At 48.6% G+C, this 24,309-nt stretch overlaps 1 protein-coding gene across 1 annotated transcript in view; it reads right to left on the reverse strand.

Moving 5' to 3' along the window:
* Positions 1-19,490: 19,490 nt before the first annotated feature.
* Positions 19,491-24,309, reverse strand: part of CALN1 (calneuron 1) — a 452,352-nt gene continuing 447,533 nt past the window's right edge. Inside the window, exon 6 of the mRNA XM_068969439.1 lies at positions 19,491-19,618. Within this exon, the coding sequence (XP_068825540.1) occupies positions 19,491-19,618 (128 nt within the window). The remainder of the gene's footprint in view (positions 19,619-24,309) is intronic.

The raw sequence follows: 24,309 nt of genomic DNA on the forward strand, positions 1-24,309 counted from the left end.
TGATGGGGTAACAGGCATCGTCACGGCAGGGAGTGGTATTTGGGAGCAGCCCCCTGAAAGGCTCGAGCCAGTTGACCCTCCAAAAGCTTTGGGTGGATAGTGGGCAGGACAGCAGTTTGAATATGTCATCCTACTGGCTTTGAGTTTTCAGGATCTCTGATAATAAATCAGCCATTAGGTCGTAGTTTCTGCTTCCTCTGATGGGTTCAAGGAGAGAACAGTCAGTGTCTCTAGGGTGCAGCGTTTCTGGCTCCCTGAAAAGTTGTAGGAAGTAGTGGCTGGTAGGGGACCCTTATTATGTCAGAGAGGTGCCTCTGTGCTGTAAGCTGGCTGAGGAGTCTCTACCAGTTGTAGCGTGGCAGCGTCGTCATGGCCCAGAAGGTAGAATGTGAATTGATTTCATCCGTTGTATTTCTTCATTCAGTCTCATTGGTTCTGTGATTATTAGAAACTTCCCTTTAAACTCTTCGGTTTTCAGTGCTGTATTTTTTCCACTTTTCCAACTTCATGATTATTTGAATGGAAATGGGGAGAAGGAAAATGCAGCGTTATCTTTTAACCACGCTTATAACTTCTTGAGTGGCTTTGACACATGGGGTTGCAAAGAGTCAGACACGACTGAGCGACTAACACACTTGAGAAGTGACACACCAGTGAAGTAAAGAAAAACAAGGAGAAAAGAACCATGATAAGAAACTGGAAGATGGTTCCTTGTGAATAGCTGCCTTTCTTTGCTTCGTGGAATGGCGAAGGGGAGGCTTGTTAGGCAGGGCCAGGTCCAATCTCTATGGGCGTCTATATCTCATAATTGAGCTAAAATATATTTGAAAGCTAAGGAGCAGCCACATAAAGCCAGAAGACATTCCAGTTATCAAGTTGTGCTGTGAGGTCTCATATTTTTATATCAGCTCTTCCTAAAGGTTTCTGTCCTGATAGGTGAGGGCAGGGACTTCCCTGGTGGTCTAAGTGGTTAAGAGTCCCCCTGTTCAATGCAGGGGACATGGGTTCAATCTCTGGTCTGGGAACTAGCATCCCACATGCCACAGGGCAACTGAGGCCATGGGCCATGACTGCTGAGCCCGTGCACCCGAGAGCCCGTGCTCCGCAATGAGAACAGCCACAGCAGTGAGAAACCCATGCCTCGGAACTAGAGAAAGCCTGTGAGCCACAGTGAAGACCAAGAGCAACCAAAAATAACTTGATTAGTTAATAACAGCCAGAAACGCCTTTGAAAAAAGCAGGTGCAAAATGATCTTAGGGTCTTTAATACGCAGTCGTAGTGACAATGCTTGGGAAATGGCTCAGCGCTTACACTCTCGTAAAAATTCTGAAGTCTCCCAACTGGCGGAGAGACTGACAAGGACAGCGGTCTTGCCAAAATGACTCAAACAAAGATCTTTCACTCTTTTATTTTTACCTCTGGGAAGGGAGTCCAAAGCATGTTTTCTTGTGAAAGCCAAGCATGGGAAATTCACTCTCATGCGATGGAGATTCGATTTTCTACTTCTCGGGCAAGATAAACTCTTCTTCTGTGTGGGCTGATGCTCAGACTGTTTTTTTACTTGCCAACATTCTATTTGAGTTTAATAGGATAGATTACCTCGGAGCCTCCTGGAGTCAAAACAAGCAACCCGCAGTGGTTATGGAAGGCAGAGCTGCGAGACCATCCAGGAATCGCAGCGGAAGCTCAAGTTAAAGAGCAAAACCACACGAGTTCAACTTGATTTCAACCTTCCCATTTCCTGGAAATCATTTATGAAAACCCCAGGTTGGCAAGGAATCCGTTCAATAATAGAGCAAAGGTCAAGATGAGTCATGTGTGTGGTGGAACAGTGGGGTGGGGGGTCTGGGTGTGATTGACCAATCGCTTAGGTGTCTACGTTATGAAAGGGCTTCCGGCTGTCTGTGCCCTCTGCCTGAACGGAGCAAAGCAAAGCTCTGGGTGTGACCATCTGACCCCACAACTCCACCTCTGCCTATTTGGACCCTAGGAAATCCCTGCAGAGTTTCTCCCCCATTTTTTTTTTTTTTTTTTTTTGCAAAGCCATCACTGATTGCAAAGGGACAATGATGAAGTCAGCAGCGGGGTTTCTTACCATGTGGGCAATTGAGACGCCAGGCTCTGTCCCCATGGCACCAGCCTGCTCACCACAGCTCAAAGATGACTGATTTTATTCCCACCTTCTAGCCAGCCACTCACATGAAGCTGTCTCATCTTCACAGTCCCTGAAGAGCCAGTGTGTGCCAGGTCTACATGATACCAAAGAACTGAAAGAGAAGTGACGAATTGTTTAACTCGAGGCACGGATACAACTCAAGGTTTGGACCGTGGAAACCACCCAAGGCAGGCTGCAGTTTTCTCTCTGGCCACAAGGTGGAGAAGGAAGGAAGAAATGGATGGGAAAGGTTTGAAAACAAACTTTTCTAGTTGGGTGCCTTTCTCCTCTAGAGGGACAGACAGATCAAATGGTCGCTTGTGTTTTGTTTTGAGAGTTTCCAGTTAAATTTTATTTGGGGCAAAATGAGGACTGCAGCCCAGGAGACAGCATCTCAGATAGCTCTGAGAAACTGCTCTCTGCTTTGTTTTTGCAGCAAAAGTGATACATCCCAGGTAGATCATCTGATCATCAGTAGGATACCCTAAAGGCACCCCTAGTGAATCATCATGGGTTAATTCGTGTCCCCCAACCCTTTTTTTAAACCAGAAAGTCGTGTCATCCTTGAGCTATTCTTCTTCATCATACCACGCACCAAATCAGTCACCGAGTCCTACGGCCTCTCTTGCCTCAATCTTCCCAGCTCCTGCCCTCTTTCTCCACTCCCACTCTCCCCTTCCGAGCTTAGGTCACCACCGTTTCTCCTCTGGATTAGCACAAAGGCTTTACAACTGGCTTCTCAGCCAAGTGTGCCAGGCCTCTGGGTCTTTGCACATGCCAACTCTCTAGCTGCAAGGTGCTGTCCCCCTCTGCTCCGCAGACTTCTTTGCCCTTCAGCTCAGTCGTTCAGTTTTGTCCCACTCTTGCGACCCCATGGACTACAGCACACCAGGCTTCCCTGTTCATCACGAGCTCCCAGAGCTTCCTCAAACTCATGCCCATCGAGTCGGTGATGCCATCCAACCATCTCATCCTTTGTCGTCCCCTTCTCCCGCCTTCAATCTTTCCCAGAATCAGGGTGTTTTCAAATGAGTCAGTTCTTTGCATCAGGTGGCCAAAGTATTGGAGCTTTAGCTTCAGCATCAGTCCTTCCAATGAATATTCAGGACTGATCTCCTTTAGGATGGACTGCTTTGATCTCCTTGCTGTCCAAGGGACTCTCAAGAATCTTCTCCAACACCATAGTTCAAAAGCATCAATTCTTCACGCTCAGCTTTCTTTATGGTCCAACTCTCACATCCATACATGCCTGCTTGAAAAACCATAGCTTTGACTAGATGGGCCTTTGTTGGCAAAGTAATGTCTCTGCTTTTTAATAAGCTGACCAAATTGGTCATAGCTTTTCTTACAAGGAGCAAGAGTCTTTTAATTTCATGGCTGCAATCACCATCTGCAGTGATTTTGGAGCCCCCCAAATAAACTCTCTCACTATTTCCACTGTTCTCTATTTGCCATGAAGTGATGGGACCAGATGCCATGATCTTAGTTTTCCGAATGTTGAGTTTTAAGCCAACTTTTTCGCTCTCCTCTTTCACTTTCATCAAGAGGCTCTTTAGTTCCTCTTCACTTTCTGCCATAAGGGTGGTGTCATCTGCATATCCGAGGTTATTGATATTTCTCCTGGCAATCTTGATTTCAGCTTGTGCTTCATCCAGTCCAGCTATTTGCATGATGTACTCTGCATATAAGTTAAATAATCAGGGTGACAATATACAGCCTTGACATACTCCTTTCCTGATTTGGAACCAGTCTGTTGTTCCATGTCCAGTTCTAACTGTTGCTTCTTGACCTGCATACAGATTTCTCAGGAGGCAGGTCAGATGGTCTAGTATTCCCATCACTTGAAGAATTTTCCAGAGTTTGTTGTGATCCACACAGTCAAAGGCTTTGGCATAGTCAATAAAGCAGAAGTAGATGTTTTTCTAAAACTCTCTTCCTTTTCGATGATCCAACAGATCTTGGCAATTTGATCTCTGATTCCTCTGCCTTTTCTAAATCCAGCTTGAACATCTGGAAGTACACGGTTCATGTACTGTTGAAGCCTGGCTTGGAAAATTTTGAGCATTATTTTGCTAGCATGTGAGATGAGTGCAATTGTGCAGTAGTTTGAACATTCTTTGGCATTGCCTCTCTTTGGGATTGGAATGAAAACTGCCCTTTTCCAGTCCTGTGGCCACTGCTGAGTTTTCCAGATTTGCTGACATATTGAGTGTAGCACTTTTCACAGCATCATCTTTTAGGATTTGAAATAGCTCAACTGGAATTCCATCACCTCCACTAGTTTTGTTCGTAGTGATGCTTCCTAAGGCCCACTTGACTTCGCATTCCAGAGTGTCTGGCTCTAGCTGAGTGATCACCTGGGTGATTATCTTGGATGTGAAGATCTTCTTTGTATAGTTCTTCTGTGTATTCTTGCCACCTCTTCTTAATATCTTCTTCTTCTGTTAGGTCCATACCATTTCTGTCCTTTATTGTGACTATCTTTGCACGAAAAATTCCTTTGGTATCTGCAATTTTCTTGAACAGATCTCTAGTCTTTCCCATTCTATTGTTTCCCTCTTTCTTTGCATTGATAACTGAGGAAGGCTTTCTTATCTCTCCTTGCTATTCTTTGGAACTCTGCATTCAAAAGGGTATATCTTTCCTTTTCTCCTTTGCCTTTAGCTTCTCTTCTTTTCATAGCTGTTTTAAGGCCTCCTCAGACATCCATTTTGCCTTTTTGCATTTCTTTTTCTTGAGGATGGTCTTGATCCCTGTCTCCTGTACAATGTCAGGAACCTCCATCCATAGTTCTTCAGGCACTCTGTCTATCAGATTTAATCCCTTGAATCTATTTGTCACTTCCATTGTATAGTCATAAGGGATTTGATTTAGGTCATACCTGAATGGTCTAGTGCTTTTCCCCACTTTCTTCAATTTAAGTCTGAATCTGGCAATAAAGAGTTCATGATCTGAGCCTCAATCAGCTCCCAGTCTTGTTTTTGCTGACTGTATAGAGCTTCTCCATCTTTGGCTGCAAAGAATATAATCAATCTGATTTTGGTGTTGACCATCTGATGATGTCCATGCAGAGTCTTCTCTCGTGTTGTTGGAAGAGGCTGTTTGCTATGACCAGTGTGTTCTCTTGACATAACACTGTTGCCTTTGCCTTGCTTAATTCTGTACTCCAAGGCCAAATTTGCCTGTTACTCCAGGTATTTCTTGACTTCCTACTTTTGTAATTCCAGTCCCCTATAATGAAGAGGACATCTTTTGGGTGTTAGTTCTAGAAGGTCTTGTAGGTCTTCATAGAACTTTCAACTTCTTTAGCATTATTGGTCGGGGCATAGACTTGGATTACTGTGATATTGAAAGGTTTGCCTGAGATTGCATCCAAGTACTGCATTTCAGTACTCTTTTATTGACTATTATGGCTACTCCATTTCTTCTAAGGGATTCTTGCCCACAGTAGTAGATATAATGGTCATCTGAGTTAAATTCACCCATTCCAGTCAATTTTAGTTCGCTGATTCCTAAAGTGTTGATGTTCACTCTTGCCATGTGTTTGATCACTTCCAATTTGCCTTGATTCATGGACCCAACATTCCAGGTTCCTTTGTCCTACCCCTCCAAAAATCCCTCTACAGAAAAATACAGATCGGAATGATCAGTTTCAGGAAAGTGGTCACATCAAATGAAGGAGGGGAAGGGGAAATGATAGAACTGGGCCACAACGTTAGCCTTATCTCTAAGGTTTTAGTTCTTCAAAGAGAAGCAATGTCTCAGTGAAAACATTCACGGCTGATACATGTGGGTGATGAATGTACTGTTGTCTGTTATTTTGTGTGTTTGAGATATTTCATCGTTAGATTTTTTTAAGTTTTAAAATGAGCGACGCTCCCTCCTTTGTATCACTGTGATCTTCTGCAGTGAATTCTTCCCTAGGCCTTCTGACCCTGGGCTATCATTGCAGTCTGTCTTTTCTGCTAGACTAGAAACTTCTGGTGCTTTGTGTATGTTTCTCTTTGAATCCTAGCTACCTGGTAGACATTTGCTAGTTTCTTAAAGGAGCATCAGGCAGATAGTGGAAGCTGGTGCCCCACAGTAGGACTGGCAGCTGAAGGTGTGATTCTGACCCCAGAGATGAGAGAGGGTTGTATAGAGCAGTCGGCAGGACCACATTCATCCCAGCCCAGGAGGGTGGTGTGTTTGAGGCTTGACGACCTTAAGGTCCCAGCAACAAACCAAACCGAGGGGACTGAGGCTGTGGCTTTCAGGAAAGGTGATGGGCTTGTCTCCCTGCGGGAGGGGAGTCCAGCTCTGTGGCGCCAAAGGCCAGTTGGGAGCACCCTTAAGAAGAAACTGAAGGGGCTGAACTTGGTTCCTTTTGTAAAATATTTGTTTCTTTATTTGGTGGCATGGAGTCTCAGGTGTGGCACGCAGGATCTGCGCTGCACTGTGTGGGTTTCTTTAGTTGCAGCCTGCGGGCTTCTCTCCAGCTGGGCGCACAGGCTGCAGGGCTTGCAGGCTTAGTAGCTGCGGCATCCAGGCTTCGTTGCCCTGAGGGATGTGGGATCTTAATTCCTCTACCAGGACTGAAACTGGGTCCCCTGCATTGCAAGGTGGATTCCTAACCACTGGACCACCAGGAAAGTCCCTGATCTTGGTTCTTCAAAGAGGATAAAGAATTCCTGGATTGACTGCAGAAACTAAAAGCAAATCAACCCTGGAAAGACAGGGCATACCTGATTTTGACAGAGGCATGGGAACCAGGGGCACGAGAGAACAGGAGATGGAGGAACGTGGCCGAGAGAAAGAGGGTCCGGGATCACTGGGCCACTGGCGAGTCTGAGGATCTGAACACGGTGAGCTAATCTGCTGTGTCTATTCCTCTAGCAAAGATTTGTTGAGCACCCACTATGTGATCAGTCCAATGCCAGGTGCTGGGAATGCAAAGATGAGCAAAACAAACTGTCCTGTGGCTCAATAACCTTAAATTAGTGACATGACTGAAGTCATTGTCCTTCCAGGGTCACAGATAAACTGGAGTCTCCGCATAGCCTATCCCTGCCCTGTACACACAACCCCATCTCCTCCCTTCGGGTGGCACTGCAGACACCTCCAGGCCCTCCTAAACCCCACACTCTCTTTCCAGACTGGACACGTCATTCTTAGAGGAAATGGCTGGCAGAGGAACGGAGGGCTAGCCCTGGAGTGACACAGACCAAGGAAAAAGCAGTCCACGTGGTTCCTGGACCAGAGAGACTCAAACACACGAGCCTCAGGCTGGGTCCTCTTCCTTCTGCTGGGCCAGGGGAGGGCTGAGGCCGAAAGACGGGGTGCTCGTGCCTGGCTGCATTGCTTTTGAGATGCAGGACTTTCTGCCTGAGGCAATTAGGAGGCCCATGCCAGCTGTCCCAGGTGGTGACCCGAGGCTGAGGCTCCGCACCATCCCCAGCCTTCCATCTCTGGCTTCTCTTCCTCTTTCAGAGCTGCACGTGTGTTCGCTCACTTTTTATAACAGCTTTAGAGATGTAATTCACACCCCAGACAATTCACTCCTTCTTTGTGCTCAATTCTATTCTGCTCTCATCCTGGTGAACCTTAAGGGAAAGTGGGAGGGTGTCACTCATCCTGCACGCTCCACCCCCACTCCTGGCCTCTTAGCGACAAGCCTGGCGGCCATGGCTTTGACATCAGAAAGGCGCTGAGAGCCTCGGTTTACAAGCCAACTGAGCAGAGGTCTCTGCAGTCCATCCACATGGGTCTCCGCTGCTGTCCTGAGGGGATGTGGGCTACACTGCAAGTGATGACCTGGGGACCATGCCCAGGGAGTTCCTCCTGAGACCCAGTGCTGGGAGCATTACTGTGGGGCCACCGAAGAACATGAGGGGGTTGGACGGCATCACCGATTCAATGGACATGAGTTTGAGCAAACTCCAGGAGACTGTGAAGGACAGGAAAGCCTGGCGTGCCACAGCCCATGGGGTTGCAAAGAGTCGGACACAACTGAGTGACTGAACATCAACCCCCACCAAAGAACTGGCTCCTGATCCCGGCTTTCTGTGTCTAGTTGCTGAGCAGACTCAAGCTCAAACCTCCCTTCCAAATATACCCGGAGGGTTCCTGAATGACCCCTACCCACAACCCTTTCTCCTGAGGTTCTGATCCCATAGATGTGCAGTGAGAGGCCCCGGCATTTCCACATTTATAAAGCACCCAGTGAATCTGATCATAATCATAATCATATATTGATTCCGCTGTCCATCATTGTGAAAAACAGTGTCAGTAAGAAGGCGCTGGCACTGTTGAGGGAGCATCACCCTCCAAATCACCTGTAGGGCTTGTCATCTGTTTCACCCCCAGAGTCTCAGATTCCATAGTCTGGGGTGTGTAGACCTGGAAAAGTATTCACAACCTAAAATTGAGTTGTTGTTGTTTAGTCGCTAAGTCATGCCCGACTCTATTGCAGCCCCATGGACCGTAGCCCACCAGGCTCCTCTCTCCATAGGATTTCCCAGGCACGCATACCGGTGTCAGTCACCATTTTCTTCTCCAGGGGATCTTCCCAACCCAAGGATCGAACTTGCGTCTCCTGCATTGGCAGGCAGATTCTTTACCACTGAGCAACCAGGGAAGCCGTAGTTGTGTTTACTCAGTGGGAATTTTTAGGACTTCAAGCGTGGGAGACAGCATCTCAAGTAACCCTGAGAGAACTGCTTGGAGGGGGCTAGGGGAGGAGCCAGGTTATATAGACTTTTTGTGACAAAGGGCAGATAGTCTGAACATCGAAAGGTGATTGTTAATTAAAGAAACTCAGATATTCCAAACTGAGGAATTTAGGACTTTTGTATGTATGGGAAGATACAAGAGTCTGGGCTCATTGAAATCATTCCTTTGATAAGCTGTCTGGGGCTAGTATCCTGAGTTCCCTTAGGGCTCACAGTAGGGAGTGGCTGCAGTCTGATGGCTGTTGATGGCAGGTGTTTTTTCCTTCCCAAGTGTCTAAAGGCTCACCGGCTCACACTGGAGGGTCACAATTGCTGATGACTGTGACATCCTTGTTCACTGATAAAAAAGTGAAAGTGAAAGTCTCTCAGTCGTGTCCAACTCTTTGCGAACCCACGGACTATACAGCCCATGGAGTTCTCCAGGCCAGAACACTGGAGTGGGTAACCGTTCCCTTTTCCAGGGAATCTTCCCAACCCAGGGATCAAACCCAGGTCTCCCGCATTGCAGGGGGATTCTTTACTAGCTGAGCCACAGGGGAAGTCCAAGAATACTGGAGTGGGTAGCCTATCTCTTCTCCAGCAGCTCTTCCCGATCCAGGAATTGAACTGGTGTCTCTTGCATTGCAGGCAGATTCTTTACCAGCTGAGCTACCAGGAAAGCCCCTTGTTCACTGACAGGGCAGGAAATGTTCCACGTAGCCTGAGAATTTGCCTTTCTAACAAGTTCCCAGGTTCTAGTGGAGGGACCACACCTTGAAGGCCATTGTGCCTACAGGTGGCCCTAGTAGCACAGAATCTGCCTCCCAGTGCAGGAGACACAAGATAGGTGGTTCCATCCCTGGCTCGGGAGATCCCCTGGAGGAGAAAATGGCAGCCCTCTCCAATTTGCTTGGGAAATCTCACCCACAGAGGAGCTACAGTCCACGGGGTCGCAGAGAGTTGGACATGACTGAGTGACTGAGCATAGCACAGTGCTAAGAGGACTGACCTGTTTCTCTGGAAATGACCCAAACCAGAAAGAGTAGGAACCTGCTGCCCTGGTGCTTCACCCTGAAGACAATCACCTGGAGAGTGAGCATCCCTGAGCCCAGGCTGCATCCCAGAGCGATGGAATCATGGCATCTGGGGCTGGTGCCAAGACTTTGGATTTTTTCCCCAGGCAATTCCTATTTGCAACCAGGGTTGGGAACCAACCACTGCCGTGTTTAAAGCTCAGTTAACTTCAAATTATCTTGACAGCATAGAAAAAAAAAAATGGGGACAAAGGTTATGAGAGCCAGAGTGGGGCGCCAAGCCCGAAAGCGTCTACCAGCCTGTCACCTTGGCACAGCCCTGTAGCATCAGTGGTACCTTTACTTCCTCATTCTAGGAAATTCAGAAGTTGAGAGTGGGGCCTTGCCGCCTCTGAGCACTGCTATAGGGCTGGAGATATCCCAAGTCAGAAGAGTCTTCCGGCTACACACTTGCCTGTACTTGGGGGCTGCAGGATGGCCCCACATACAGCGGATGCCCCAGGACCTGGGGGCGATTAGCTAGTGGGCTGGAGAACAGCTGCGTCCTCTCTTGGACCATCACCAGTGAGTGAAGCATAGGTGTACTGGGTTGAAGTCAAACCAGGGGGGTGAGTGACAGCACCCTGGAGACAGGGCCTCGGTTCCTCCATCAGGGCGGCCACCCATCCTTCGTTGTTTAAGGCCAGGCAACCTGCCACAGGTAGACCTTCCAGAACTGGCAGGAGAAGTGATGGGCATGGCTTTCTAATTTTTTTTTTTTTTAAGACTTTCGACATGGACTGTTTTTAAAGTCTTTATTGACTTTGTTACAACATTGTTTCTGCTTTTTTATGTCTTGGGTTTTTTTTGCCACAAGGCATGCAGGATCCTAGCTCCCTGACTGTGGATTGAACCTGCACCCCCTGCATTGGAAGATGAAGTCCCAGCTACTGAACCACCAGGGAAGTCCAGGGGCGTGGCTTTCTAATTGTGCACAGGGCTGCAGACATACCTTGTTTGAAAGAAAAGCCTTTGAAATTCACTTACCTTAAAAAAAAGAAAAAGACAAAGGCATTCACTTATCACCAGAAGTATGGAAAAATCCCAATGAATTCAAAGATACTTTACCTTCTAAGGGATAGCTTTGTTTTGCCCTGGATATTATCTCTGAGCCTTCAGGCTTCATGATCTCCATGGTCACGGGTCAGACTGGAGTTCTGTTCTCAGCCCTCTGGTGGATCTTTTGTCCTGCATGACACCCCCTGGTGGGGTAAGTACCCAGGAGAATGAATATTCATCACTAACTATTACCTTATAATAAAAAATAGTTCTTAAAACCCAGATCAGAGACGATAAAAACCAAGTTATTATTTCACTGGAATTTGCCAGAGGCCCCCTTTAACAGAAGCTGGGGGGGGGGGCGGGGAAGTGGGGGGAAACATGTGCTTTTTGTAGAACACTCTATATTTAGAATTTTTAAACAAAAAGCAAAGCTTAGTGATTTTACCTCGTTAAGCTTCCCCTGAGAAGGTATCTAAGATGCAGGACTCAGAACAGAGGACCCTGAGACACTGGGAGATTCTACTCATAGGAAACTCAAAATTTTTGACTTAAGACATTTAGGAAGATCTCCTGGAGTAGGAAATGGCAACCCACTGCAATATTCTTGCCTGGAAAATCCTATGGACAGAGGAGCCTGGGGGGCTACAGTCCCTGGGGTCGCAGAACGTGGGACATGACTGGCAGACTAAGCACAGCACAGCACATTTCCTTACACATATTACAGGGGAATGTGTGGTTTCTTTTTCCTATGCCCAAGAAGCTTAACTAACATTAAAAATTCCAAATGTTTAAGCAAAAGCTAAGCAGTGCCTGAATACTAATATTGGGAAGGGTTTGGCAAATGGAATCCCAGAGGCTGACACCATTAGCTTCGGGGTCTGCAAAGTTTTCTTAATTAGACTGTCTGCTCCCCAGCCGGAAGCTGGTTCCTATTTCTCACTATATGCTCCATAGTCGGCTATTGCCCCTGCTGTCAATCATTTCCCCTCTGAAGCCCCGCCAAAGACCAGATCCCCGGCAGCTTTCTCGCAGGCTTCTTGCTTCTTGGAAGGGGATGATGTTGCTGGCCGGTCATCAGACAGATCTGGTTGCCCTTCAGGGTCATGCGAATGAAATTTCACGACCCTTTTGCAAATCACACCCCCAGATAACAAGCTGAAGCTCTCATCAAAAGAAAAAAAAACTTTTATTTTTTCTATTGCATAAATAATGGTAAATTAGACTCTTTTTTATACAGATTATATATTTACAGACAAGTTTGGTTAGAGAAAACATCTGGTAAATATGGCAGTCAGGTTTCCTTTATACACTAAGATAACATAATAATAATATGTACTTCATGAGATCAGTAAGTTGCATGCCAAGTTAATTTATATTAATATTTACATTTTACATAAAGATTTTCTTCTGACTAATCTGCTGACTCTCTCATTATTTAATAGCAGAAATCATCAATGAATACTGAATGGAAAAATAAAAGGGACGGAATATGAATGAGATAAATGAGAAGACTGTGACCCAGGATCGCAGTCTTAGTGGCCCATTCTGGATAGGAGATCTGCCAAGCTCTGGTCATTCTGCTTGAAATAATCCTAATCTGTGCTCTGATTTGCATCCCGCCATTTACCACTGTGCTTTGGAAAAAAACTCATGTCTCAATTCTAAGGACCCCTAAGATCACAACCACTCCCACCCCCAGCAGATGACAGCTTGCCATCCCATTCCCCAGCCAGATTTTGGGGCTGATTTTCCTTCAAGGGCATCATTTTTGGTGAGTCCTTGGACAAATAGCTTCTTCCTAGACTTACAATTGGGAAAGAAAATCAAACCCCACTAAGAAGCCATTCAAAGACCCCCAAAGCCTGACTCCTAGATTAGAAAGAGTGTTCTTGGATTTTCCTTGGAGAGAGCTGACAGGGACTCGTGTCAATTTCCCCCAGGAGCTGAGAGGACCCTTCCCTGGCCAACCTAGGCCTTTGCAGGAAAGAGCAGTTGGGGCTCACTAGAAAAACAATGACTGGGACCTCCATTTACTTCAGGAAAATAAAAAGAAAAACACAGGAGAGAGACATAGGATTGTAGGTTGTCATGGGCAGAGGGCTGGAGACTTGTGTGGACCCCGCAGCTACCCTCTCTCTGCCCTTTATCCTTCATCATGGGTGGATCGCTTCTAAAGCAGGCCCCTGTGCTCAGCATCACTCATCAGCCATCTAAGGACTGTTGCTGGTGCCTGTCTCCCCAGACAGTTAATCGAATTCCTAACAATCCCCAGAGATCGTGACTCTCTTCCTTCTGCAGTGGTATGAATAATTACAAGCCACTATCACACGTAGGGGAACTGCTGTTCCAAGGGTCAGAGAAATGAGTAAAGAAAGAAAGTAATGATCACAAGTTGTGCTCTTTATATTCAGTAACTTCTAGTCAGGCTTTTTCAGATGGGGAAACGGCATCTTTTCCCAGAATCTGGCTTGGTTTTACCCTCCTTAGTCAGGAATTCTGTTCCACGTGACCTGTGGTAGGGTGACCCCATGCCTTTCATTTTGACACTGGCTCAGACAGGAAACAAAGCCCTTCTTGGATGCTCCCTTGAATCAGCAAGTCCTCAGGGAACAAACAAAACCTCCTGCCTACAAGACACACTGGACAGAGGTCTATTTGCATTGTTTCATCTATAGACAAAGGACACCAAAAGAGATACTTTATTACAACGGCTTCCGGGGATTTGCATTTAAAAAAAAAAAGTTCTTAATACAATTCATAGGGGACATAGGGACCCTATCAAGTGTGGGCATTCACTTTGATTTGTTTCAGATAGTCACAAGAGGAGGGCTCTTCTGAGTCATCAGGTTGACCTCTCCTCTTGTTTTAGAGATGAGAAGACTGAGGCTGGGAGGGGAAATAGCTCAGACTTATCTGACCGGTGGGTGGCAGAGGCACCTAGGGGCCCTGCCTCCTGTGATATTTCTGGCTGACAGAGTTGCTTACATATCCAGAGCTAATGTCTTCTCTCCTAGCCTCAGTTCAACAGGTCTGAGCCCAGACAGAGCACTCTGGGAAAGGCATTTTGGGGTTGCAGCAAATCAGCATCCCCCAAGGAAAGGTGAGCTACCAGCCCCCTCTTGAAGTTCCCAGTGCATGTGGTTGGGTTCAGGTTGGTGGGCAGCAGCCCTGTGGCACTCAAGCCCATCTGGGCTCCCAGGGTAGACCAGATGAATATGGGAAATGTTCAGGGATCAGCCACAGCCACCTTTCAAAAACTTTTTCTCTCCCAGGTACAGGGATGAAGCAACATCATACTTGAAGTTTGCATTCCCTGGAATATTCCTTCTTAATTATCCTGCTGCTCTACTCGCCTGGAAAATTCCAGCTGCTACCTCCATTTCACTTGGACAATAATGTGTAACAATGTGAGAAGCATGGGTTTGAAAGCCAAGCCAGCTTTCTCAAGGAAAAGAGGCAGATGATAGCTATGCCCAGTATGGGGGGCACAAAGTGGGGGTGGGAGGATGTGCTCAATGGATAAGCTGCCCGAGGCAGGGGCAGGAAGGCAGGATACTTGGCAAGTTTTTCCCAACTTCAGAGGACTATCTTTGGGGGACTGGCAGAACCTGATTCTTTGTGACTATATTTCAAGCCAACTGAATCAAATTAATTTTGCTTCCAAGGCTTTTTGAGTATTGTTATCTAGTCTCTTGAGACCTTATAAAGAGGGTCCTAAACCAATATTCACTAGAAACCATGGCTATTTCAATGCCCATGGACTTAGCATAGAGCATAGGACACTAAGAGAAGTGCTTGGCTCGGCTGCATGCCTGACCTTTTCCCCCCAAACCAAGTGTCTATGACAAGGCCACATAACGGAGGACCGTCCCCTGAGTGACTTAATCAAAGGAAGGAAGAAGTGAAGCTGAACAGTTCTGACATTTAAATTGTCATGGAGACAGTGTCCATAAGAGGTGGCCTGAACCCTGCTCTATTTCTCCATTGCTTTAAATCATTCAAATTGAAAACCTTAGCTGTGGAATAATGTTTCTTTTCTGTTCCTGATGGATATTTTTCCCCTTCTGGGGGAGTTGAGGTGGTGCTGGAGGATGGCTAGAGCCAGATCTTTAGGTTATGAACTCTTTGCCCTGGTGTGACTGCAGAAGAGGCTAAGGAGAAATCTGAGCTCATTTCAGATAAGTGATCTCCAGGGAAGATGGCTCCACAGTCCTCCTGGCAACACAACCAGTATATTGCCCAAGTTTAGAAGCCCAAGTCCATCTCTGTCATCACGGTATTATAGAAAAAGGGGCCCCTTATTTTGCAGTTGGGTTCCAGACCTTCTGTGTATCTTAGTGGAATGGAATGAATAACGTGATCACTACAGGCTTTTGGACAAATAGTCAAGTGCAATTAAATGACCCAGTATGGTTTGAGGAGCAGAACTCAGTAGCTTCCATGGGGATAGGGCACAAAAGCACAGCAGCACAGGGCTCCAAGGCGTGCGGCCACGCAGCCTGCGCCAGCCACGCCGAGGAGCTTGGTGGTCACACCCTACTTTCCTGGCCATGCCCTCATACTGTCCCAGGGAGGCTGCTAGCTATTGGTTAAGAGCAAAGGTCTCTTTGATTTACGACCTGAGTCTGGATTTAAGCTGAGAGGAGGCGTTTGGGATAAAGGATAAATTTCTCTCTCCCAGCTCTTTGATACATCACTTTGTGATTCTGTGGATGGGAGGTTGGGATGGGGACATGCTTATCAAAATAAGCGTGTGATCTTTCATTAGGTTCTTCTGGCTTAACAGCAGACAGGAGACCATTTGTCAGGTGCAAACTGAGACAGGAAGCAGGTTTCAAGACAGAAGACATGTTGTACAAATCTTTTTCTTGGCAAATCAAACACCTAGAAACTTCTGAAACCACTGGACTGGCCGAGGACCACATGTAAACCTCAGTTCACTTTAGTTCACGTTTCTGGCTTGTGGGAAAGCTTCTCAACCGGCAAACAGATGCTTTTAAAGATGGGCTTAAACTATTTTTTGTTTTCCAGATGGCATTCCTGCCTTTTTGCCCAGATTCAGGGGGTCTTTGCTCTGGGCTCTGGGAGGTGGGGAAGGTACCACCTGGCTCCTGTTCTCCTGAGCAAATAGAAAGACAGGTCCAAAAAGAAGAGAAAAAGGGCAGAGCTTCTTTCAGGCTAATTTCTCCCACCAGCAGGCTATGGATTCAGGGCATCAGGATGCAAGCAGGCTGAGCCCAAGTGTTTGTTCTTTAAGGAAATGTTCCCTATTTTTGTGTGCCTTGGCACACTCAGGGTGGAATGCAAGGGTTGCTATGGCAACACCCCCTTTTTTTTTTTACAGATTGGTGGTCATGTGGGACCCATGCATATGCCGGAAGCCATGGTTAATAGTTCCCGGGCTGGGTCCTGTCTGGGGGCTCTGGGAGTGATGGGAGACAGCTTCTTTGGGGATCAGGGTCTGCACCCCTTGTCTCTCAAGCAAATGACTCCCGAATCATCACTCGCGTGGTCGGAAGAGGTGGTATAGAGGGCAAGAATGAGCCAAGCTTGGTTTACCAGTCACTCAGCCACCCCATAGGAGACTCCTACGTCTACTCCCTGGCTGGACAGAGTAAGAGTTGGGTTACTCCCTCTCAGTTTCTGCAGAGGTCCCCTCCAGCCAGGGGCCACATGGCACACTGGAGGGCTGGGACTCCTAGAGTCTTCGTCCAGGCACCCAGGAACTCCCACAGTGCGGAAGGTGTTGACTGGCTCGAAGCAGCATTGTGGACAGGACTTGGAGTGGGTCAGTGGGAAGCCAACATCTTATACCCAGTACCGTCGACAGACCATCCGCGCAAAGCTGCCATGGTGCAAGCTCTTAGCACCCGGAGCCTGCGGGTTGCCACTGCCTCTGGGCTGTTCCCACACACTCAGGTCCTGGCACAGTGTGTGAGGTTACCACGGTAGGAGGCTAACGTCAAGCCCATCAGAGAGAAGACTTCGGCTTCTTTCTTGCCCTCTCTCCTTAGCAATGTCCTTAGAAGTCATCCTCTCTAGGACACCTCCGAGATTTTCTCCTGGGTAGGATGAACTTACTTCCTGGTCACTAGGAGAGATGAAAAGGGTCCTCTTTAGGGAGAGGATGCTGAGGACTTGTTGGGAAACAGGCTGTCAGTGTCTTTCGAGATTTCCTTGCTTACACAGTGGCTAATTTCTCTTCTAATTTCTCTAAGGTTTAACCCTCATATCCTTCAAGGTCCCTTCCCCTCAGGAGGAGGCAGAAGAACCTGTACTTTATAGAAGTACTCTTTTCTTGGCCCTGAAGTCCAGCATCACCTGCAGCACTGCCCTCTCATAGGGCAGGGTCCTTTAAGAATCATCCCTGGGGTGATCCAGTCGACCTGGTGTCTCTCATACCCCTCTCCCCAGGAGGACATGGCTGAGTCATTCATGGAGTCCCTTTTACTCAAGTCCAGTTAAAAGAGAGAGAGAAGGAGCAAACTGCTTAGGGTGGAAACTAATGGCCAACTTGTCCTGTGCATTCATATTCGGCATTTGCACCTGTTCTTGTTCTGAAGTCTGGTCCTGAGGGACGGAGGTGAGTCAGGCAAGAGGGGAGAAAGGAAAGGCAGACAGACACGCAGTGTCTGGCAGGGCTGGGCGGGCAAGAGGGATGGGCAGGCCGCTGCCTTACTTGGCCTGGGTGTGGGGGACCCCAGGCATTTTTCACAGAGGGACTCACTCACAACCTCCCAGGCTCCAGGGAGCTGACTCCTGCTCCTCCCTCCATGCTATGGCTCAAACCCTATTTCTACTTGTGCTCATCATGGATATTTGCAGTGGGGAAAATTTGAGAGCTGCTCCCAGGCTGTTGTCCAAAGTGCTTGCAGGGGTAATTTGGAAGAAGACCCCAAGCTGACAGCTTGGATGCTCCAAGTCTGAGAAGACTGGAGGGAGAGGGCAGAAAGGGACGGGTGGCTTGAGGAGGGATTCCAAAACACACACCACACCTCCAAAACCACTTGGTGCAGCAAAAGAGGAGTCTGGCACCTCCACACTGAATGAAAAGGGAAAAGGGAGGGAGGAAAAGCTTGTAGCTCTAGGAGGCAACGGAAAGAAAGAGGAGCAAGACAATCCCACCACAGAAATCAAGACCTGAGCTTGGAAACGTACGAAGGGAAGTACTGCTATGAAAGATTACTGGCTAATCAGACTACTCGAGCTTGAGTGAGTGACGGTGGTGGATATGGCAACTAGGAAAAGTCCAGAAATCAGAGACTTGAGATGGGGTTGGCTTCGCTTCCCTTCCCCAACAGAAGTGTTTTACTTGTGGAGTCGGCTGAGCTTATTAGCATCTTTTCGTTTTCTCATGAAAATGAGTCGGTTGCAGAATCCAACTGTGGGACCATGTTACATAAAATACAATGGTTGGATCCTTCCGTCTTTCCCGTTGGGATGGTGTTTCTCTCTCTATCTGGGAAAGACAGACTAACAAAGCAAATCTGAAGGTGAGAGAAAGGTGAGCGGCACAAGGACCTTGACTTACAGAGGTGTCTTACACATGGTGACGTGTTCAGACTCCATCACTCTGGACAGCTGGGGCATGACTTGCAACAAACACCTCCTTCACCACCAGCCGCGGCCCCTCCCCGTCCCCAAACGACCCACCCCAAGAGGCAGGGATGTGTCGGAGGACAGGCTTCTATCAGCAGTAAAGCGATGAGGGACGATGGATGGATGTCACACCTGAAGAAGCCCGATAGATACGTCTGTCTGTGTGTCTAGGTTATAGAGATGCCCACGGCTACGCTTCTCTGTTGTCTAAATGGCAGCACAGGCGGCAAAGCTGGGAGAAAGGCTCTCTGCAGATTCCAAAATGCTGGTGCGCGATGTGCTCTAGGAACAGAAAGCCAAGTGCCGACGGAAACCGAGAGCTCCCCAACTCTGCCAACAAGAGTCCCGTGGAAAAGGCAGTAGACCGGAGGCGGAGGGGTGCAGCCTGCAGACCGCCGGGCGCTGCAGCCCCTTCAATGGCTTTCCCCTCACGTCCGGGCGGGGAGGGGGCTCCACTGGGTGGAGGAAGGAAGCCAGGGTGGGACGGGGACGCCCACTTCTGCGGCAACCCAGAAAGCCTCTGGGGACTTGAGGGTCGCCCTGGGGTGGGGGTGGAGGTGGGGGGAGTCTCCAGTTGACCCCTGGGGAGAACGAAGGGGGCGCGGTGGTGACTGCGTGGTCAGCCTCTCTTTTGCTCCCTCACACCGCCAACCTGGATGGCCGTGGGAATCCCGAGATGAACGTGAAGTTTCTCTTTTCGAGGTCCTACCGGCGCTTGAAGCGGTCGTCCGGAACTCCTGGCTATTTATTGCATTTGGAAACAAGACCATTAAAGCATTGAAGACAGCCCTTTTGTGTACCTGCCAAGGGGATGGAGTGGGTTTGCCACGACACGGGGTTGCACTGCAACCTTGGGTTCTGCGCCAGACGGTGCCGCGTCTGCACCGTCCGCATCCGCTTGTGTGGAGGACGAGTCTGCCCGCGGGGCAAGCACATGCGCGGAGCCGGGAGCGCAGCTGCTGGGGAGACGGCTACTCCATGCCGCTCCGGAGGATCTGGTTGGCCGCGATCAGCATGACGCTTATGATGAAGGCCATGGCGAAGGCGCAGATGAGGCTCTTCCGGACACAGGTCTGTCTGTTCTGCTTCTGGGAATGCACTGCGGGGAGGAGAGGCGGCAGGGGAGCAGAGGGTCAGGAGGCGGGGAGAGAGGGTCGCGAGGGGAGAGAGAAATGACACAGTGAGAAGGGGGTGGGGACCGGGCACCTCGTCCTCAACAAGCCCGGGGACCAGCCCCCAGCATGAAGACTGGTCACTTCCATCAAAGCATCTCCAGGTCAGCTCGGGGAGGACACTGGGCATCCCGTGTCCTGGCAGGTGGTAGGAGGTGGCAAAACTTCTAGAACAAAAATCATGACAGATGTGATGTTCAGAGGGAGGTACAGGCTTCTGGATGTGGTATTGGAGCTACAGCGATTTCAGAGCGAGGAAATAGGCAACCTTTTAGGGTGAGTCTCACTGAAAGCATCATTCAGGCCCACCGTGCCCGTTTTTTGCAGAGTGCCAGCCTCCCATTGTCTGAGGCAGGTGGTACAGACAGAACCAGGTTCCAGTGCTTCGCTCCAGACTCCTGCAGGGCTGGAAGCCACTTACCTTCCCTAGGATTGTTCCTAGGGTGGCTGCTGCTGCTGCTGCTGCTAAGTCGCTTCAGTCGTGTCCGACTCTGTGCGACCCCAGAGACAGCAGCCCACCAGGCTCCCCCGTCCCTGGGATTCTCCAGGCAAGAACACTGGAGTGGGTTCCCATTTCCTTCTCCAATGCGTGAAAGTGAAAAGTGAAAGTGAAGTCGCTCAGTTGTGTCCAACTCTTAGTGACCCCATGGACTGCAGCCCACCATGCTCCTCCGTCCATGGGATTCTCCAGGCAAGAGTACTGGAGTGGGGTGCCATTTCCTTCTCCAATGCATGAAAGTGAAAAGTGAAAGTGAAGTCGCTCAGTTGTGTCCAACTCTTAGTGACCTCTTGGACTGCAGCCCACCATGCTGCTCTGTCCATGGGATTCTCCAGGCAAGAGTACTGGAGTGGGGTGCCATTGCCTTCTCCCCTAGGGTGGCTGGTGGTTGGAATGACTCTGACTTACGCATTATGGCGAATATGCGTGCCAGTGTCCGAGAGCAGGGTTCCTGGGTGAGCAGCATGGCATCATCAGGAGCTTATTCAAATGCAGATTCTCAGGCCACCCCTGCATCCCGCAGGTCTCCTGAATGGGCGACTCTGGGAGTGGGTTCTTGCCAGGTGGCGCTAGTAGTAAAAGAACCCATCTGCCAGTGCAGGAGACATAAGGGACTTGGTTGGATCCCTGGGTCGGGAAGACCCCCTGGAGGAGGAAACGGCAGCCCACTCCAGTACTCTTGCCTGGAGAATCTCATGGACCAAGGAGCCTGGCAGGCTACAGTCTATAGGGTCGCAAAGAGTCGGATACGACTGAAGCGACTTAGCATGCATGCATGAGAGTTGGGCCAGCGATCTTCCATGTTTACCCAGGTGGCCCTGGTGCCTGATCTGAGACATGGGGACCAGGAGCGCTGTGGACAGCACACAGCAGGGAGGCACAAACTCCTCTCAGACTTTTCGGAGGCAGGGTGTCCCTGCCCCCAGATTCTGCAGCCCCAAGGGTCTAACCTTGGATCCTGGGGTGGCACTCTCTTAATCTTTTGTTGGGCGAGGTCTTGAGTCACCATTTTTATAAGACCCACAAGAAACCGTCAGTTGGTCTCGATCAAGAAGCATTAGCAAATATGGGTTACAAATATGGGCCAGAAATAGGGAAATGGAAATAACAAGAAAGGAAAAGCTTTCTTTTTTCTTGGCTGCTCAGCACATGGGATCCTAGTTCCCCGACTAGGGATAGAATGCATATCCCCTGCACTGGAAGCATAGAGTCGCAACCACTGGACTGCCAGGGAAGTCCCAAGAAAGGAAGAGCTTTGAAAAAAAGAGGGACAGGTCTCTCCTCCAGGCATTGTTTCCCATGACAGAATTTCTTCTCCTCCTTTTTCCTCTTTTCATCTCCACCTCCTTCCCTGTCCATTCCTGGTCCTGCAGTGACGTTTATACAGTTTCCCACCTACCTTGAGGCAGAAATCCCTTCCTGGGAGGCTGGTGGAAAGGCTACCTGCCTCAGGGCTACTCACTGGATTAGCAGAATCAGCACCATCTGGGAATTTGATATCAATGCCAATTCTCCAGCCCCTCCACAGGATGACTGGATCCAGTCTCTGTGGCTGGAGACCAGGAATGTGTGTTTTTAATAAGCTCTCCAGGCTCTAGTGGTAAAGAACCCACCTGCCAACGCAGGAGACATGAGACTGGGGTTCCATCCCTGGGTTGAACATGGGAGGGCATGGCTACCCACTCCGGCATTCTCGCCTGGAGAATCCCACGGACAGAGGAGCCTGGCAGGTGGCGGTCCGTGGGGTCACAAAGAGCTGGACGCACTGAGGCGATTTAGTAAACATGCACCAGGTGACTAGGGGGTCTCTGGGCCCTCCCCCACTCAGAGTTTTTGACTCAGGAGGTCTCGGTGGGGCCCCCAAACCTGATAGAGTCTGAGTTGCTGGGGACAGGAGGACTGCACATGTGTGTGTGTGTGCGTGTGAGTGTGTGTGCGTGCATGCATGCACATACGAGCGTTAGGGATATGGGGATGGGGGGTATTGTGGAAACCCAAGACCAGGACAGAAGAACATTTCCAGATTATCCTTCATTTTGCAAAGGGGCCCTTCTGCTAGGCATTCTACTGCACCTTGGTTTTTCTTTAGGCCAAATTAAGTGGAGAAAAGACATATAGTTTCCCTTACAATTACTCTCTGCTAGCAAGAAGCAAAAAGAAAATCGTCAAAGTAGGGTCCACATACCTTTTAAAAAGAAAAAACCTACAGAAAAGTTCAAGCTCCTCTCCTCCTTGACACTCAATGGCTCATCTAAAGCCCTCGAAATAGCAGAGAAGAAGCAGGTAGCGTGTGATGTTTCTAGCTTCCCCTGAGACAAGGCGTCGAGGGGCCTCTAAACATGACATCCACCAGAAAGTTCCTCTAGCAAGCCGCACTCCACAGAGACCCAGCGCCCCCAGCACAGCTTCTGTCACCCAAGACCTGTTGGTTATTTCTGCCGTATCAGGCCTCCTCTTGTTATCTTTAATCCTCCCGGGCCCACTGGGCCTCTGCTTCCCTCGGGTGACTGAAAGTATTTCTGGCTCTCTTCTCTACCACTTGCTCATCATGCCTGGGTCTTAGAACCTTATAAGTTTTTACCTGGAGGAAGAAAATTTCCTTGGTGCGGAGATGTGCCTGCCCCCAGGAAAAGATAGCAGCCGTCAGGAAGGAAAACGGAGGTAGCGTTTGGGAAGAAGGGACCCAAGCAGAAAATAAGACGGGGATGTGGAAGTGGCGCGTCTCACACGTTCTGAGGACTAGCTAATTTATTCTGAGCTGCTCCTCAGCACAGAAATGCTGCTGAAGGCAGCCTTCTACCTTCCTGTCCTGAGGGCTGGCGAAGGCTTAAGGGAAAGAAAAACTGGGACTGGGCTGAGGGAGGGATTTTTTGCGGAAGCCCTTCTTTGTGAAGGACACCCAGAAAACAAGGTTACAGGCAATAGGATTATCCCCCAGGAGAGCAGCTGCACCTTTGATGTAAAAATCCTTCAAGGCATGGGAGGGGAGAGATAAGAAAGGAGGGAAGGCCTGGGGACCTAATAGTTGGTTCGTGAGGCCATGAGTCTGGATCCAGACCCAAGCCCTGTAAGGAGAGGGAAGCCTCCAGCTCACGCCTGGGTCGCTCCGAAATCCCTCATCATTGGAGTCTGATTTTCAGACTCTGGTCAAGAAAGAGACACCTTTCACATCCAGTATTTTTTTTTTTTTTTAATATAATTGCTCTACTCTCTTTGAAAACATGCATTTATTTAGCTGGGTCAGGTCTTAGTTGCAGTACGCAGGATCTTCATTGCGTCCCATAGAATCTTTCCTTGAGGCACATGGATTCTCCAGTTGTGGCGTCCGGGCTCAGCAGTTGTGGCATGCGGGCTTCGTGGCTCCACCACTTCTGAGATCTTAGTTCCCTGACCAGGGACCAAACCTGTGTCCCCTGCACTGCAAGGCAGATTCTTAAGCACTGGACCATCAGGGAAGTCACTCGCAGGGAAGTGGTGAGGCAGAGTGAAAAAGTCATGGCTTCTGGAGCCAGACCCAAATGTGAATCACGATTGTATTATCCCACACAGTAGCTGTGTGACCTTGGGCAAGCCAAGTTCCCTGGGCCTCAGTTTCCTCATCTGTAAAATGGGGGTTAATAAGACCTACCTTGTGGTGAGGATTAACAACATAGGAAGGTACTGGGATGTTGTCTGTGCCCAGTGAGTTCTAATTCCCCTTTGTAAACCTTGAAAAAACTGTTTAGTTAGTGAACACCCACATCAGTGGGCAAGGTACACATTAGGTGCTTTATAGACGTCCTGGAAGAATTGATAGCGATAGTCCTTAATGAGTTGAGTACGTCATCCTCATTCAGTAGGTGAGGGCTCTGAAGTTCGGAGAAGTAGTCCAAGATCATTTAACAAATGAAAACGGTGGGATTTGGACCCAGGTCTGATTCTAACATGCAGGTTCCAAAGTTCTGTACAAACTCTTGATCAGTTGTTTAGCAATAGAAAAGTACAGCCATAGAAAGATACAAAGAAAATGCTTTAGTCTTCCCAAAAAGAGAATGTTAACTACATGTTGCTTTCATTTGTCTCCATTTTTAAACTTTAATTAAAAGGAAATACACTTCAAACACTTGGTGTGGTCAGCAG

The sequence above is a fragment of the Capricornis sumatraensis genome, chromosome 3 (assembly GCF_032405125.1).
Source record: "Capricornis sumatraensis isolate serow.1 chromosome 3, serow.2, whole genome shotgun sequence".
Lineage (NCBI taxonomy): Eukaryota > Metazoa > Chordata > Mammalia > Artiodactyla > Bovidae > Capricornis > Capricornis sumatraensis.